This window comes from Herpailurus yagouaroundi, unplaced genomic scaffold, assembly GCF_014898765.1.
Source record: "Herpailurus yagouaroundi ecotype Mexico unplaced genomic scaffold, PumYag 163, whole genome shotgun sequence".
NCBI classification, from domain to species: domain Eukaryota; kingdom Metazoa; phylum Chordata; class Mammalia; order Carnivora; family Felidae; genus Herpailurus; species Herpailurus yagouaroundi.
The window spans coordinates 41635090-41650926 of NW_024412404.1; the positions used below are offsets into that span (position 1 = coordinate 41635090).

At 46.9% G+C, this 15837-nt stretch overlaps 1 protein-coding gene across 3 annotated transcripts in view; it reads left to right on the forward strand.

Annotated features, from left to right (window-relative positions):
• The window catches only part of WBP1L (WW domain binding protein 1 like), a 62309-nt gene that overhangs the window by 14762 nt on the left and 31710 nt on the right, over positions 1–15837 (forward strand). The window contains exon 1 of one of the 3 annotated variants that reach the window (XM_040486306.1): positions 912–1660. The exons of 1 other annotated variant lie outside the window; for it this stretch is intronic. In XM_040486306.1, the coding sequence (XP_040342240.1) occupies positions 1592–1660 (69 nt within the window). In that variant the 5' untranslated portion in view covers positions 912–1591. Of the gene's footprint in view, positions 1–911; positions 1661–8186; positions 8514–15837 lie in introns of those variants that run through there. One more of the 3 variants, XM_040486307.1, reaches the window with a different exon arrangement.

Genomic DNA, 15837 nt, shown 5'->3' on the forward strand with positions numbered 1-15837 from the left:
GAAAGTAGTAGTTTATAAACCTTGAATTCTACAAGGATGATGATTTATTGTGTCTTTCAGCGCTTAGCGCCACCTTTTCTTCAGTATTGAGAACACCTTGTCTGGAATGTGCATCTTGAATAAAGTGAAAGACTTTGGAACAATGGATATAAGTACAAAGATACGGGTGCCTGCTAATTTTTTTCAGGAAGGGCCTGTGGCTTGCACTGACTTTCCTTCTTGCCATGATGGGGGATGCTTTCTCAAAGGCACTTGTAGCTTTTCTCTTCCTAAGCTTTAGGCCTATATTGTAGCATATCTCTGCCTACTTCCGCTTTGCTCTAGTGCTCCATGGTTTGGACCCTTGGGTCAAGGTGGTTTTGAAGTAGAGTCACTTACTATTGTCATCCATGTTGCCTTACTCTCTGTGGCCTGGGAGTACCGGGTTCAGGTGTGGCCTGTGGTCAGGCATTATATGACGAAAGGACCAGAGGATTTATCTGCTGTGATACCCTCTCCAGTTTCACCGCCCTTAGTCATCATTTTACTTGGGGCGTGGATATGTATGTTCCAGAAGCTTTTCTACCCCCCTGCAACTTATGGGAGGGATAAATTGTCTCAATGTTTTCTTCTGGTGCTTTTGACCATGAACTCTTAGACCTGGAGTAGATTGGTTATCAAATAGCCTAAGGAGAGAGGAGGTGATATGTAATTTACGTAAGATCCAGGAAATGAAGGAAGACATGTTGCCAGGAGCTGTGTTTCCAGCTAGACCTTAAGTTTCACAATCCTTTATGCAAAAAAGGGGCATCATTTAGGTGTTGCTTAATGGAATTATCCGGTGAACCGGTGGCAGAACCAGTGACAGAACCAGAAGCCGCTTCAGCCCAGTCCCCCTAATTGAAAAACTAATGGGGTTAGATCACGCCCCAGTTCTATCTTGAGTAAGGGAATTTTGCTTTTGAGATGGCTTAAATGCTTTGAATTCCTCAGCAGAGAAATTATAGATGTACAGATAATGAGACAAAGGGTTTCCCAATCCCTGTGTCCAACCTCATGAGTTTGCAGTCACATCCACATGCTCTCCCCATCTCTTAGCTGTTTATTGGGTTTCCGTGACCAGGAAAATGTCACCCGTGCTACTGTCTGGGGATTCAGCTGTATTAGCTTCATTGTTACAATCTTCTCTTTAGTCATATGTCTATTTATCCATGTACCAGTCTTTTTTGAGGGCCTACTTAGTGCAAGGGATCAGTTGGTATTCTGAGGGACACAGAAGTGAAAGACCTCTTGCCTTTAAGTTGCTTCTACTTTAGAGGAGGAGTTAGGCCTGAGAATAAATCATTTTGCTGAGCTTATGAGCACATAAAAGAGTGGGCGGATTTTCCACAGCCAAGATGGTCTCTGTTTGGACAGTGCGAATAATCACTCTTACGACCTTGCGTCTAGAGGGCCCGATGAGCTACTTCCGGGACTCAGAGTTGAGGTGCCTTTAATAAAAGGACTTTGCTGTTAGCCCTTTCTGTGGACCTGCCACCATTGCAGCCGTGTTCCTGCCTGAAGTGGATCCCATCTCTCTTTGTCTTGCTCAAAGTTGCAACAAAAGGGAAAGATGAAATCAGATTTAGTGGAGACCTTGAAGACTAATTTTCCTAATGGAGTTACATCTGCATGTGATCAGGTACTGGATGTGACCCTTGTCCCTCATTTTGTTCTTATTCCAATCTTCAGTTTAGAGAGCGGTTTGGGAAGAGACATGAAACATGTTGGGGGGGGGTGGGTGGGGAGACAGCAGCGAGCCAGAGCGTGCTGATTTGCATGTAATTCTTGGTTCCTTGCTGGTTTAGTTTGGGTTGAACTGTTTTCAGGGCAGGAAAAACGAATCTGGCATTTCGGTACAAAAACAAACAAGGCTGCTGTTGTACTTGATAAAGCTGGAGTTGCAGATCCAGTGGCAGCCCATTAACTCAGTGACAGTGGTGAGTTTCAGAGACCCCTGCACTCTCCGGAGAAGGCAGTAAATGTCCATTTAGGAAGGCAATAAATATTTGTGGAGTGATTGATTGTCAACACAGTAGGATTTGCTTGTTGGGGGGGAGGAAAGCCAGAAACCTTAGGACGCTGTTGTTAAACTGGTTTCAGCTTCTGCTACTTTTTCTCTTTCTTTTTTTTTCTCAGACAAGATAGCTGGGTCAGAACTTAACTACCCAGAGGAATTTTCTTGAGATTCCATCATCCCCTTCTGCTTCTTTTATTTCTCTCTCTCTATTTAATAGACCTTTGAAATAGGTATATTCCCTCCACCTCCTCCACCCCCAGAGGGAACAAGAGCAACTCCAAGATGTAAACAAGCAAAAAGAGAGCCTAAGATGCTATGTAAACTAGAAATTCCTGTCCTTGCTATTCATGGCGCTACCGTAGTCATCAGAAAGAACAAATGTGCTGGTCAGAGGTACTCTGCGAAGACACAGCGTGTGTGGGGCCTCTACCTTCTCCCTCCAGCCCCTCTCTGCCCCATCTTGTGCCTTTCTCAGATGCCCCATGTGTCCTTGTTTCCATGTTTTGGGCTATACTTGGCTCTGCTTACCATGCTCCTCTTCCTACCCCTACCGTACATGTTTTTTTAGTACCCAAATCTCTGTCTCTCTCTTCTTTTTTCATGTTTATGTTTGAGAGAAGAGCGTGAGCTGGGGAGGGGTGTGAGCTGGGGAGGGCCAGACGAGTTCAGCCAAGAGTGCATCCTCCTCATCCCGCTGCGACAGCCAGGGTGGCTGGATGTGACTGTGACTTTCTGGGTCACAAATGAGGTGCAAGTGATGACTACAATATCCAAATACCGTCACCATGCATGTTCAAGCCATTTTTGAGTAACACAGTCCTGGGTGAATTGCTAGCTCCACTGCCTACGAGCTGTGTGTCCTTGAATGAGTTACCTAACTTCACTGAAGTTCCCGTTTTTCACCTGTAAGGAATGAGATAGCAACATACATTAGAGTACTCCCTCTCTGAAATGTATCATTTGATGTTTAGCAAGTGATTGCATACTATAGTTAAGAGCTGTTTGCCCAGCTGTCTTCCTGGGAAGGCTCTCAATAGTGGGAAAGCAGCCATAGGTTTGTTTTGTTTTGTTTTGTTTTTTAATTTTTTTTTAAGTAGTGTTTATGGCCAGTGTGGGGCTCAAACTCAAGACCCTGAGATCAAGAGTCGCATGCTCTTCCGACTGAACCAGCCAGCCACCCCCACATCCATAGACACCCTACAAGGCACCCCTACAAGCCCTGTGACTTGTAGAACTCCTTGTCCTAGTCAGAAACCAGGAAAGGTGTGTTTTCTTGTCTCCACAGGCCTGCTACACGTCTGCCTTTGTCCAGCCCCAGGACACAGATAAGCTAATGTTCTTGGTTTCTGGCAGCTAAGCAGTCCTTAGCATTTCTATTTGGCAAAGTTCTGCAAATCTTTGTTTTGGGTTTGGAATGCTTCCCATGGCATTCCCCAAAGTAATTACTTCAGGATCCTTTTACTGATGCCCAGCCTCACATCCATGACATGCCTTGGTTGGACTTTTCTTGTGGCACTCACATGGTTTAGGCTTGGAGCTTGTATCTGCTTCTGGGGGTTTTGTTGGTTTTGTGCTTTGTTTTGTTTTTTGTTGTTGTTGGGTTTTTGTTGTTGTTGTTGTTTTTGAGTCCAAACTGGAAGGCATTTAAACGTGCCTATGCCCAGCCTGAGAAAGATAAGAATGATCTCTCATCTTAGATGTTCTGTGTCTGCCTAGCAGCCTCTGCCCCAAAGCTCCTGGAAGTAAAAATGGCCTTAGGTCTGGAGATTATCTCCTATCCTAGAAACCTGGCAGTTGTTGTCCTGTTCTGACAAAACCCTTTCTTCACATTCCTTGATTGTGAAATTAGAAACCCCGCACTCTCAGCCCTAGTCTCCTTCAGCCTCATCGGGCCATGACACGGTGTGGGAACAGTTCCCCAGGCTACCTGAGATCCAAGGCATGAAAGGTCTTCTGTTCCACCTTGCTCCTTGCATGGAGCCCATTTGTGTCCTGGGAATGGATGAGAACTTTAGGGCTTTCCTAGTCATTCACCTCCTAGAACCCTGGCTCCAAAGAGGGCCAGAATGGGTGACTGGGGCCTAAGGGCATTGTCCGTGTTCCAGAATACCACTGCCTGAACTGGTGTGTCAGTCTTCTAAAACAAGGTTCTGGGGGTGGGAGGGGGCGGCGCTTGGGTGGCTCAACTTTGGCGTCCCGACTTTGCCTCAGGTCATGATCTGGCAGTTTGTGAGTTCAAGCCCCTTCCTGACAGCTGAGTGCCTGGAGCCTGCTTCGGATTCTGTGTCTCCCTCTTTCTCTGCCCCTCCCTCTCTCACCCTCGCCTTCTCTCTCTCTCTCTCACTCTCTCTCTGTCTCTCAAAAAAACAAATAAACATTAAAAAATTAAAAATAAAATAAAACAAGGTTCTGGGGCACTGACCAGGATCTGCATGTCTGCTCAGTGTTCAGCTGACCCTCAGTTCTGGTGTTTGCCCCATTGGTAACTTTTGGTCTAGTATCATGACTCCTTTATTATTGTCAAGGAAAGAGCCTTTGGAGCTAGAGACTTAATTCAAATCCTTACTCTCTCATGGCCAGCTGTGTGACCTGGGGCAAGGTGTCCATATGTCTCGGCTTCTACAACTGAACAGGGGTAATACCTACATCATAAGTTTATTGTGGTTGTTAAGTGAGATGTGGGTTAAATGGAGTTCTTAGTACAGAGTCTGGCTCATTGTCAGTACTGAAAAAATAGCTCTCCCCACCTCCATCCCAGAATTTAAAGATTATAAATGTAGGGGCGCCTGGGTGGCGCAGTCGGTTAAGCGTCCGACTTCAGCCAGGTCACGATCTCGCGGTCCGTGAGTTCGAGCCCCGCGTCGGGCTCTGGGCTGATGGCTCAGAGCCTGGAGCCTGTTTCCGATTCTGTGTCTCCCTCTCTCTCTGCCCCTTGCCCGTTCATGCTCTGTCTCTCTCTGTCCCAAACATAAATAAACGTTGAAAAAAAAAAATTAAAAAAAAAAAAAAAAAAAAAAGATTATAAATGTATAGGCTGCCTAGAAAAACATTGCCAAAAGATTCCTAAATCAACTGCAGTGAAAGGATGAATTCCATTAGCCGTGCGTATATCCACTGTTGTAGTATGTCTTCTTAAATAATAAATTAATCAGAATCCAAAGGGTTTCAGCATTACTATCTTTGGGGGGTTTCTAAATTGAGGAGGAGAATGTTGGTCAGTGGAAGGATGGCGGATGGCTCAGACATTGATTGCTTGGAGCCATTAACAGTTGTTAAACTGCAACATTTTGACAACATAATCCTGCTTAATTCTGGTTAGTGTGACTTCCCTTTTTTTTTTTTTTTTTTTTTTAAGCTGTTGAATTCAGCATTGAATTAGATTCTTCATTGTCAGGCAGATGACTAAAATTGTAGAAGGATTTGATTTACCTTTAGTCTATAATGTATGAGCCTGGGTCACTTACATAACAAAAGAACTCCTTTTGGGGCACCGGGGTGGTTCAGTTGTTTGAGTGGTTTGAGCGTCCGTTTGAGTGTCCAACTTCAGCTCAGGGCATGATCTCACGGTTTGTGAGTTCGAGCCCTGCGTCCGGCTCTGTGCTGACAGCTCGGAGCCTGGAGCCTGCTTCGGATTCTGTGTCTCCTTTCTGTGCCCCTTCCCCGCTTGTGCGCGCATGCATGCGCGCGCTCTCTCTCTCAAAAATAAATAAATGTAAAAAAAAAAAAAAGAACCCCTTTTTTCCCAGACTAGTAGAAATTGCTGATGGCCATCTGGCTTCTGAAATCCAAAGGCTGACTACTTTGTCACTGAGTTGTGGTAACTTGGCAAAAAGTGAACTTGCCTTCCTGGGGATGCCCACATTTGTCAGTTCAATCTCTTTTTCTTCTCACCTCCCCCAAATCTCAGTGCTCAATGAGGATTAGTCAGCAAAGGGCAGGAGGCAAGGATTAGGAGATTAGTGAGAAAGAAATCATGATCAGCAATCACTTTGTTGGAGTATGTGATACTGTGCTAGGTGTAATGCATTGAGTTTAATACTGCCTTATACACAGGATTTTATAATCTTACAAGAAGATAAAAGTAGACAGCTCCTGATTAGAAACACTGCTTTGGGTTACATCCATAAAAGGAAGATGATTCATTAGGGGAAAATCGGGAAGCCTATGATGCAATTTTGATAATTTAGATTGAACTTTTACAAAATTATTTTTGGATTTCTAGTAATTTTGCTGCAATTGCACTTATCCAGAGATCACTGCTGCTGAATATTATTTAGAAATGTGGAATGTTTCCATAGCCCATCAGACCAAGGGCCCTTGAGTATTTTGCTCCTGGTGGTGTCCCCAGCACCTAGAACAGTGCCTGGCACATTTGTGGGTGTTCAGTAGGCATGGAATGAATGAATAAGTACACTAATGCCATGGTACTCTTTCCAGAGAATTGAGGTGCCACACTATCTTACTAGGTTAAGTTCAGACCAGCATTACCCACGAAGGGCTGCGGATGCCCTTTCCTCCAGTTTGGCTAACAAAAGTCATAATGCTGCATGCGTTTTGTGGTGGTCAGTGGTTGCCAGGGAACTGAGGAAATGAAAGGAGGGTGTTGAAAGCTGTGCCTTGATACCCAGGCCTGCCTGTCTCTTGTTCTCCTGTCTGCTGATTTGGCCTGTGTGTGAGGGTGGGAGCCAGGCATATGTGATAGCCTCTGTGGCTGTGTCTTGACAATACACGTTTGCTGAAGAATGCCTTCCTAGTCCCGGAACACCTGCAGCAGCAGAAGCCACTTCTCTCCACACATCACTCCTCTTCTCTTGTCCGTAGCAATGAGGCTGCGATTCATTCTTTTTCCTGAGCCTCCAGGAAATGGCTCAGCTTGCCTGGCTCATTCATTTCCTTGTCAGGAAAGTCAGTGCAACCTTGACCATCAGTGGGAGACCTGCAGCAAGCACATCGTGTGTCCGGCTGGACTCACTAACGATCGAAAAGTACTTTTGGCAACACACCATGCTGTAAGTGTTGTGTACTGCTAATTTATTGTCCGAGGTGGGGGTGAGAGATGCTAATTTGTAAAGAGTCATTTCTGATGTACCTGGGTCGTGCCCAGCACAGTGCCACTCCTGTGGAGGCGTTCGGTGAATAGCACTGGAAGAAAACTGTTGCAGAAAATAAAAAGAAAGGTGAGATACACATGGTTTGAGTGATGGGAAATATAATTAATTTGCAGCCTAAGAAGTTATTAGAGAGTAACTTTGGATTTATAAAGTCCTCCAAAAAGAGTCATTTCTGCAAGTACAGATCCAAACATGAACCTTTTGTTCTTTGTTAGTGTTGTCTTTGCTAGAGGATTCAGGGCCAGAGAGAGCGGCTGTGACCTGCTGTGTAGGGAAGGTTGGCCAGATGAGAGCTGGCCTAACACAACCGACTAGGAAAAGTCAGATCAGGACACCAGCCCCAGGGCCTTTGCTCCTTGTGCAAAGCTTGCTGTTAGCCATTTTCAGCCATAAACTGAGCTTAGAGAAGAAAGCATGACAAACCTAGGGTGGTGAACTTTTCAGAAGCAAGAGTTGGTTTAAATATAGATGATCTGCTTTACTGGCAACTTGGAGGCTGCCGTGGGACTTGTTGTACCTTTTGTAAGACAAGTGAGGAAAGATGTTGGCACCTGTACATGCGCAGTTTGTTTATGAAATATAAACTCTCCTGTAGAAGTGAGGGCTCAAGAGGTCAGCGTCCGAGGTAGCATGTCCTACCTTAGTGGGGGGGGAGGGTGCCTCACCAAGCCCTCCCTGCCGATTGCCTCAATCTCTAGAGAAAGTCGGGACAGCCAGACCTAATGCACTGTTATTTATTGAGCACTGACTCTGGCGGGCGTGGCGGCAGGAAAGTTTCTGTGAAACTGAAAATCACTGGGCTTGATTTTCTTTCCCAAGGAGAAGAAACAATAGCTCAAGAGTTCTAGAGTCCAGTCCTTATTCAGTTTATTGGACTCAGATTGGATTTATATGCACCCTGGCCGAGGGGAGCTGATGGGAGCAGCCCCGTCCTCCTCTGGTCTCAGGCTCCAGTGCTAGGTGGGTCCAGGGCTGGCCATCGTGGGTTTGCAGCACATCCTTCTCAGTATTCCACAGCAGCTGTCTGGAGTTTTTTCTGCTGTGCCTGAACTGATGTCATTTCCCCCTTGGCAGACAGCTTGGGTTTTGCTGCGTCTGAGATATGTCACGAGAAGGTGGGGGTGGGTCGGAGCCAGGCAGGGGGAGTAGCGAGGACAGCAGGAGGGAGAGCGCCTGCCTGGTCCCAGGACTCTGTTTACTTTCTCTTCTTTGCTAAGGAAGGCCGGTTCACTGGGACCGCGGAGCACGCAGGCCCACCAGGGGAAATGCTCAGTCCAAGACCTTAACTTTTAAAAGCCCTTTGTTCCAAACGTTAGTGTGGACGATGCTCTTGCAGGATGCCTTTCCTTTTGGGTCTTAGACAGGTAACTGAACTGGTTATCCGTGGATCGGGTTTGGGCAGGGAAGAAGGGTGGGAGCTGGTTTGTTGTACTGCTGTTTGGGCGGAGGGAACCTTTGAGAAAATGTCTCGCAGCTAGAGCAGGCCAGCTCCCATGCAGAAATTTCTAGTCCTCCCTGCTTGTGTGCTAGTTGCTCCTTACTTCCAGAGCCACTGTATTCTTAACCCCCTGCATCCCTGAGGTCTCTCTGGGGCCAGCCATTCTGATTTTCCGTTAGATACCGGAAAGCTGTTTCCAAAGCCTTCTAGAGGAAACAGCTGAGGGGAGAGGCTGGGGAGGAGGAGAGGCAGAGTAGATTCTTGATCCAAACTGCTTTTATTCCTTCTCCATTTTGATTTGGCTAGTTAGCAGAGATTTCTTCACAGTTTTGTCGTTCTAAAGGGATTCTGAGTGAGGGGAGGGGAATCTTCTGAAGGGAAGGGCTCCCAGAGGCTTTCTCCTTATAGGCATGTGGTCAGGGCTGTGTGGCTGAGGGACATCCTGGATATCTCTGAGGGCTGGGGATGGGATTGGCCACATTTTGGCCCTCTTGACAGACTTTTTAAAGTCAACAGACCCCTGTGGCAGAGTCTTGATTGCTTTGTGAACTGCTGTTTGAAGGAGGGGCACTAAATTATAGCCCATAACCTAGTGTGGAATGACAAAACAGTAGCAAGCGACCAACTGCTGTCTGCTGAGAACACAGCTGTTGCCAACTATTTGTTCCAGGGCTTCTGAGAGTTGGCCACCCCATCCCCCTTTGGTCTGAGAGGCTTGTCTGTATCGGAATGTGTAACTGTAACCATTGGCGGCTGTAAGAGGGGGTGGGGACAGACACACACCCTCTACTGCCTGTTCCTGGGTGAGGAAAAGCCACAGATGAGATCAAACCAGAAGCCTTAGAGAGTCGCTGCTAGGGACTGCCTCATTAGTCTCACTGTTAGAGAAGTGCTGGGTGAGCAAGTCTCCCTTGAGTTGCCCAAAATTCTTTAAGTGTCTCGGAAAAGCTCACTCCGTATATACCATCAGTGCTCTGTTCAGTGTCCCTTTGGTGCAGCTGATGGAGAGGGGGCATTTGAGCACCCCCCTCTGCCCCCCAAGAAAGGCTGTCCTTTTAACCTATGGGCCCTGGTAGGGATTTTGAGCAGCATTGGAAATAGGATGGATGAAGCATCCCATGCACGCATGTCAGATGTCAGGGGCAGAGGGGTGTTTCCACCCCTCATGATAGGGTAGAAGGAGCAGGACTGGGGAGCCAGAAAGGCCTGTGTCCATATCCTGGCTCCCCCAGGGTCTTGAGAAGGCCACTTAATAGCTTTGAACCTCATCTTGGAAACTGCAGTCGTAAAACCTGCTGGAAGAGTTATTGAGAGGGTTTCACAAAATAATATATTAAAAACATGAGCACCTGGGCTGGCAGTGAGTAGGCATGCAGTAAAAACGTAACCATTATTTTTATGTTACTCATCCTGAGGAATGTGAGAGTGAGAGCGAGAGTGCAGGAGTACAGGAAACTAGAAGCCGGAGGACCAGAGGTGAAGGGTGTAGTGGACAGGCCTCCCAGCATGAGCGGACTGAGGGGTGGGAGGCCGTCACTTCCTATACCCGTGTGCGGTTAATCTTGGATGGATATTGGAGAGACAAGAAGAGGAGGGCCCCTGTCCCATCACCTCCACTCAGCTGAGTGAGAGGGTACAGTGGTAGGTCAAGTGAGGGGCTGGTTTGGTGGTCCTGGGGAGCATCTCAGAGGATCAGCAGCAGGTGAATCTTCAGCTCTTGTTTCTGAACAGATCCCTGGCGGAAAGCTGAACTAGAAGACCTCTTAAAGACCTTTTCTGCCCTTCTGTGACTCAAACCTTGCCTGTAAAAACTTTGACTGTTTTTGATTACATAATTTTGTATATTTCTAGCATTTCTGTGTCTGTCAGTGTAACTACATTCTTTACTGGAGCTGTGGAAAAGCTAGCTTTCTAAATATTACTTGGTGATAATTCTGTTTTTGAGAAATGACACAGGGGGTACCTTGGTAACTCATTCGGTTAAACATCCGACTTCGGCTCAGGTCACAATTTCATGGTTTGTGGGTTCAAGCCCCATGTCAAGCTCTGTGCTGACAGCCTGGAACCTGCTTCAAATTCTGTGTCTCCCTCTGTCTCTGCCCTCCCCCCCCCCCCACAAATAAAATAAATATAAAAAAATCTTTTTAAAATGAACAGAAGAGTGGGGCGCCTGGGTGGCGCAGTCGGTTAAGCGTCTGACTTCAGCCAGGTCATGATCTCGCGGTCCGTGAGTTCGAGCCCCGCGTCGGGCTCTGGGCTGATGGCTCAGAGCCTGGAGCCTGTTTCTGATTCTGTGTCTCCCTCTCTCTCTGCCCCTCCCCCGTTCATGCTCTGTCTCTCTCTCTGTCTCAAAAATAAATAAACGTTAAAAAAAATTAAAAAAAAAAATGAACAGAAGAATACATATGCTACTGGTCTTCATCATATATAGTATGTATGTACTTTCATACTTTTTTTTTTTTTTTTCTCAATCCACATAACAACCCTGTCTTATGTGGTAGTGTTCTTCTGTTTTTTTCAGAAGTGCATACTAGGGCTTACAGAAGGTAAGCCATTTGCCTAGAGTTGCTCAGCTAGCTAGGGATATGGTAATTTAAGTTTTGTTTCTTCTTTTTAAACCCCGGTCTTCTGATTCCAAAGTCTGGAGTTTTTCTCACTACCTAGACTGCTTTGCCCAATGCCTGTGTGAGTAGAGTAGGATTATTGTATTGTTTTAGATGAGGCATATTTTCTGAAGGTTGTTTCTGGGAGGCCCAGGTACTAGATAAGACACTGCTTGTGCCTCTTTGCATCTTTCTCTATGGAATACTCTCCTGCAAGCAACATCTACTGAATAATGCCACTGCAAGTAGATTTGCACACTTAATGAATGCGGACCTGACACAAAGGATGCAAAGATAAATAAAGCACAACCCTTACTTCCTAGGAGCTCACACTCTAATGCAGTGGTTCTCAGAATGCATAGAAATCACCTGGGAGTGGGGCTTATTACAATGTAGATTTTGTAGGTCTGGGGCCAGCCAGGAATATGCATTTCTATGAACTTCCCCAGGTGGTTTTGACTCTGCTAGTTTCTGGCAATTTGAGAACGACCTCGCTGCCCGCCTCCGCACCCCCCCCCCGCCGTAGGTTTAGTAGCATGGAAATAACCCCATGATAATGTGCTGAGACTATAACAGGAATGCCCAGGACCTAGGACAGCAGAGGGTGGGAAAGCATCTCATTCAAATGGCTGGAGGAGAGGGGTGTGCATGAAAGGCTTTCCTGAGAAGGTGATATCTGATCTGAGTCTTGAAGGGTGAGTAGGAGTCTACCAGACATGTGATCTGGGGAAAGAGCATTCCAGACAGATCAGGTTAGGAGTGTCATTTTTGTTTTCTCCTGCAGATGAGAAGGGAAACTGTTGTCTATGAGTCTTAGTATTAAGTATGCCTGAGGCAAGACAAGGACTTTGGCTCACCAACTATTGGCATCCTTTGTGACCCAGAGAAGGAGGAAAGCATTCGGGCCCTTCAGTCTAATAATGAGAGTGGCATGAATTCAGTGTCTGTAAGGGGCAGATAAGCTGTAGGCTGTATTCTTCCATGCAAGGGACAGTTAGGACAGTTCATTGGAAGCTAGCATCGACTAAAGAACAGTCTTTTTGTGCTTAGACGAGCTCAAGTTCAGAAAAGAGTTACCTGTCGAACTTTCTGGATTTGGTACGACGTACCAGAGGGTAGATACACCACACGATTGAGCATGTTATCCCTTTATTAACCAGTGAGATCAGAAAATGAGTTTTCTGGTTAAGAGAGAATCCATCATGTAAACCTAACAGATGGATTACTGAATTTCAGAGAATAAGATTGTAACAGAACATTCTTAGTCTGCTAATTTGTTTTTTTTTTTTTTTAATTTTTTTTTTCAACGTTTATTTATTTTTGGGATAGAGAGAGACAGAGCATGAACAGGGGAGGGGCAGAGAGAGAGGGAGACACAGAATGGGAAACAGGCTCCAGGCTCTGAGCCATCAGCCCAGAGCCTGACGCGGGGCTCGAACTCACGGACCGCGAGATCGTGACCTGGCTGAAGTCGGACGCTTAACCGACTGCGCCACCCAGGCGCCCCATTAGTCTGCTAATTTGAATGAATTCTAGTTCATGTTTGATTCAGAAGGCATTGATTTCGTAATGTGGGAGGATTCTTAGGACCGACATGCTCTATCTGAAAAGGACGGTGCATGTATTCCATTCAAAGCATGTTGTAGATTCAGAGAGACATGCACTCTATCCCTGCCTGCCCTCAACGGGCCTACGGTCAGGTAGGGGAAGTCGAGGCGCAGGTAATTGGAACACTTGGCGGGTGGTGGTGAGCGCCATTAGGGACAGCGTGCCGCAAGTTCACAGGTGTGTGGGGGGGGTGGCTTTCTGTTGGTGGCCCTGTCTACAGTCCAGTAAGTAGTCCCAGTGGTTGTACTGTAGGTGTGTGGGAGGACCAGTTGATGGCAACTGCTGGCCGATGGAGTCCAGGCTAGATCTATCAAGACGATAATTTGGGTTTTTTGTTTGGTTTTGTTTTTAAAGTTTATTTATTTTGAGAGAGAGGGCGCATGTGCCAGCTGGGCCGTGGGGGAAGAGGGACGGAGAGAATCCCAAGCAGGCTCCGTGCTGTCAGCGCAGAGCCAGACGCGGGGCTCCATCTCAGGATCTGTGAGATCATGACCTGAGCTGAGATCAAGAATTGGATGCTTAACTGCCTCACCAACTGAGCCACCCAGGAGCCCCTCAAGATGATGATTTGTATCTTGCCCCACAGAGTGTTGCTTTCTCTGTGGGAGGGGCCCACTGTCCTCCAAATTGTCCTCACCGAAATGAGATGATCGCTGATACTGGAAATGAGTAGTCTGCAACCAGACTGGAGTGCTCTTGCCGGTGTTGGAACATGTCACGGACAAGAGGCTCCTGGCCCAAGGGGCTGTTTGTATTCTGGAAACTGGGAGCTGGTACCAGAGGCCCTTAATTGGTCTGATGCTGAATGTAACAGGGCAACCAAAATGTCGAAGCCCAGTTACTCCCTGGGCATAATACGAGATCTTAGGGTCTCATAAGGCCAACACTGAAAACCCAACGGTATACACCAGCCTAAAGCTGCAGGCTGGGAGCCATGACTCGGGAGAGGGAGGAGGGAATTTGCCAACTTCTAGTTTAACCCCCAAACTGCTGAATATTAACCAACATTACGTCACACCTTTGTTGTTTCATCACGACAGCCACCATGAGGTGGGAGGCTCCTTTCTGTTGCGAGGCAACTGAAACTTGAGGTTTTTATCTATTTAGTATCACACGGCTAGCTAATGTGTGGCCATGGTGGCACTGGCGGCCAGGTCTGAGAGAACAGTGTTGTCTCCCTCTTGCGTACTGCTCTGTATGGTACCTGTACCAAAATCTGCCAGACCTTCTCGCTGTGTGCCCTGTGCTCTGCAAAAGACTAAGTATTGAGTCCTGGTCACCATCAGTCTCTCGTGTGTGCTTTAGCCTCTCTCTACCAGGTTCAGGGCAAATTAAGCAAGACCCTGCTTGGAAAGGAACTGTCTGTATATAATGCAGGAGACACCAAGGTGACGCTTGTTGTTTGTACTACCAGAGGCTGGAGCCAAAATCCTTATTGGCACTGATGTGTAAAAATCTTGTGACAGCTCCATAGAGCACTTCAGTTCCCCCACTGTCACTAAAGGTAAGAAAGGGTGATTCTCCTCTTGGCCCTTTCAGATGGATTTTTAAACCCCCAACCATCTCTGTTGCAAGAAGCTGCATTTGGAGAGCAGTGTGGCTTGTTTTTCATCACACTCCTGTTATCAAAGCAAAGAGAAACCAGCGGACTGGACAGTAACTTAGTGGAAAAGAAGAATGGATCTGCTGATTTTGAAACTTTTATCCGGGGTGGAGCCAAAGAAAACATTCACTTCCTCCAGTGATATCCCACGAGTTGGATCCACCCCCTCCCGCCCCTTTTCCTTGAAGAGGTAAATTTTAGTCCAGGAGAACAATAATTTGGGGCTGCTAGAAAATTCCTTTTTCTGCCCCAGTTCCCTAGCAGCCAGGTACCAAGTTTCTTAACTCTCCCTCCCTGGCCCTTCCTGACTCTGTTGCTAATTTATAGCAGCAGTGATTTGAAACAGCTCTTCACGTTGACTTGCTTTAGCCATTTCTGTGTTCCTTTGTAGCCATCGCTTCTCTGGGCAGGGGCTCAACTGGACTTGAATCCTGGACCTCGTAAGGGGCATCGGATGCTGGTTGCTGGAAATGGTGATTCAGTCCTAGGAGGCTACTTGCTTGACCTATCTTGCTCTTTTAACTGAGAGAGGAAGGGGTAGGGGAAAGCTGTATGCATTTCAGGAGAAAGAGACATGCTTCGAGAATGGCTGGAGTATAACGTGGTGACTTCTTTTCCTAAAAGTGGCTTCGGGTTTGCTGAGACTATCTTGTACATAAGGCATTGGTTCCCTTGGATCAAGGAGGCCAGAAAATTTTTATTGTTTGGTTCTCTTGCTTACCATACATATTCTCAAGTTCTTCCACTGAACCGTGACACGTGGTTTCGTTCTTGGTTTCAGATACTGCCCATCTGATCATGTGGCTTTCATCAAGGGCTTGGAAATTCCTGGTTGTGTACCAGGCAGTGGCGTGAATACCTGTGAACTCCCACTCCTCCGGGTGTGGCTCTGGCGTGTGGTGGGGAGGCCCAGGATAGGCCAGGGCAGGCTGCCAACAAAAATAGAAAGTGTTATCATTTCCCTGTCTCCAGGTGAGGTTCTGGATTTATGGGCCAAGCTCAGATTGTGCTGGGTTACTGTAAACCTGTCATAGCCAGAGAGCCAATGGGTAGGTCTCTCAGCAGTCATGCAAAAGCACATCACCAGAGCCTTGGCCTTACCCCTGGAGAATCCCTTCATGCCACTGCTTGTACCGTTGTAGCTAAGAGGCACAGGGAGCACGGGGGAGGACTAGCCCCTGGGGTTCCTTGACTCTTAGCAGGATCAGCACTTTCTGAAGATTTTTGCATGTCTGATCCTTTGCTAAGGCAGGTGCACTTGTGAGATTGACATCACTCTTGCTCCTGGGGAATTTACAGGGTGGTTGGGGAGCCCATGAGGCAATCAGGCAAGAAGACCGGATAGAACATGATTCTGCCCTAAATGGTATGGTGCAGTTTGGCTGGAACAGTGGTTCTAAACTAGGGGCAATTTTCCACCTCTACCTAGGGGACAT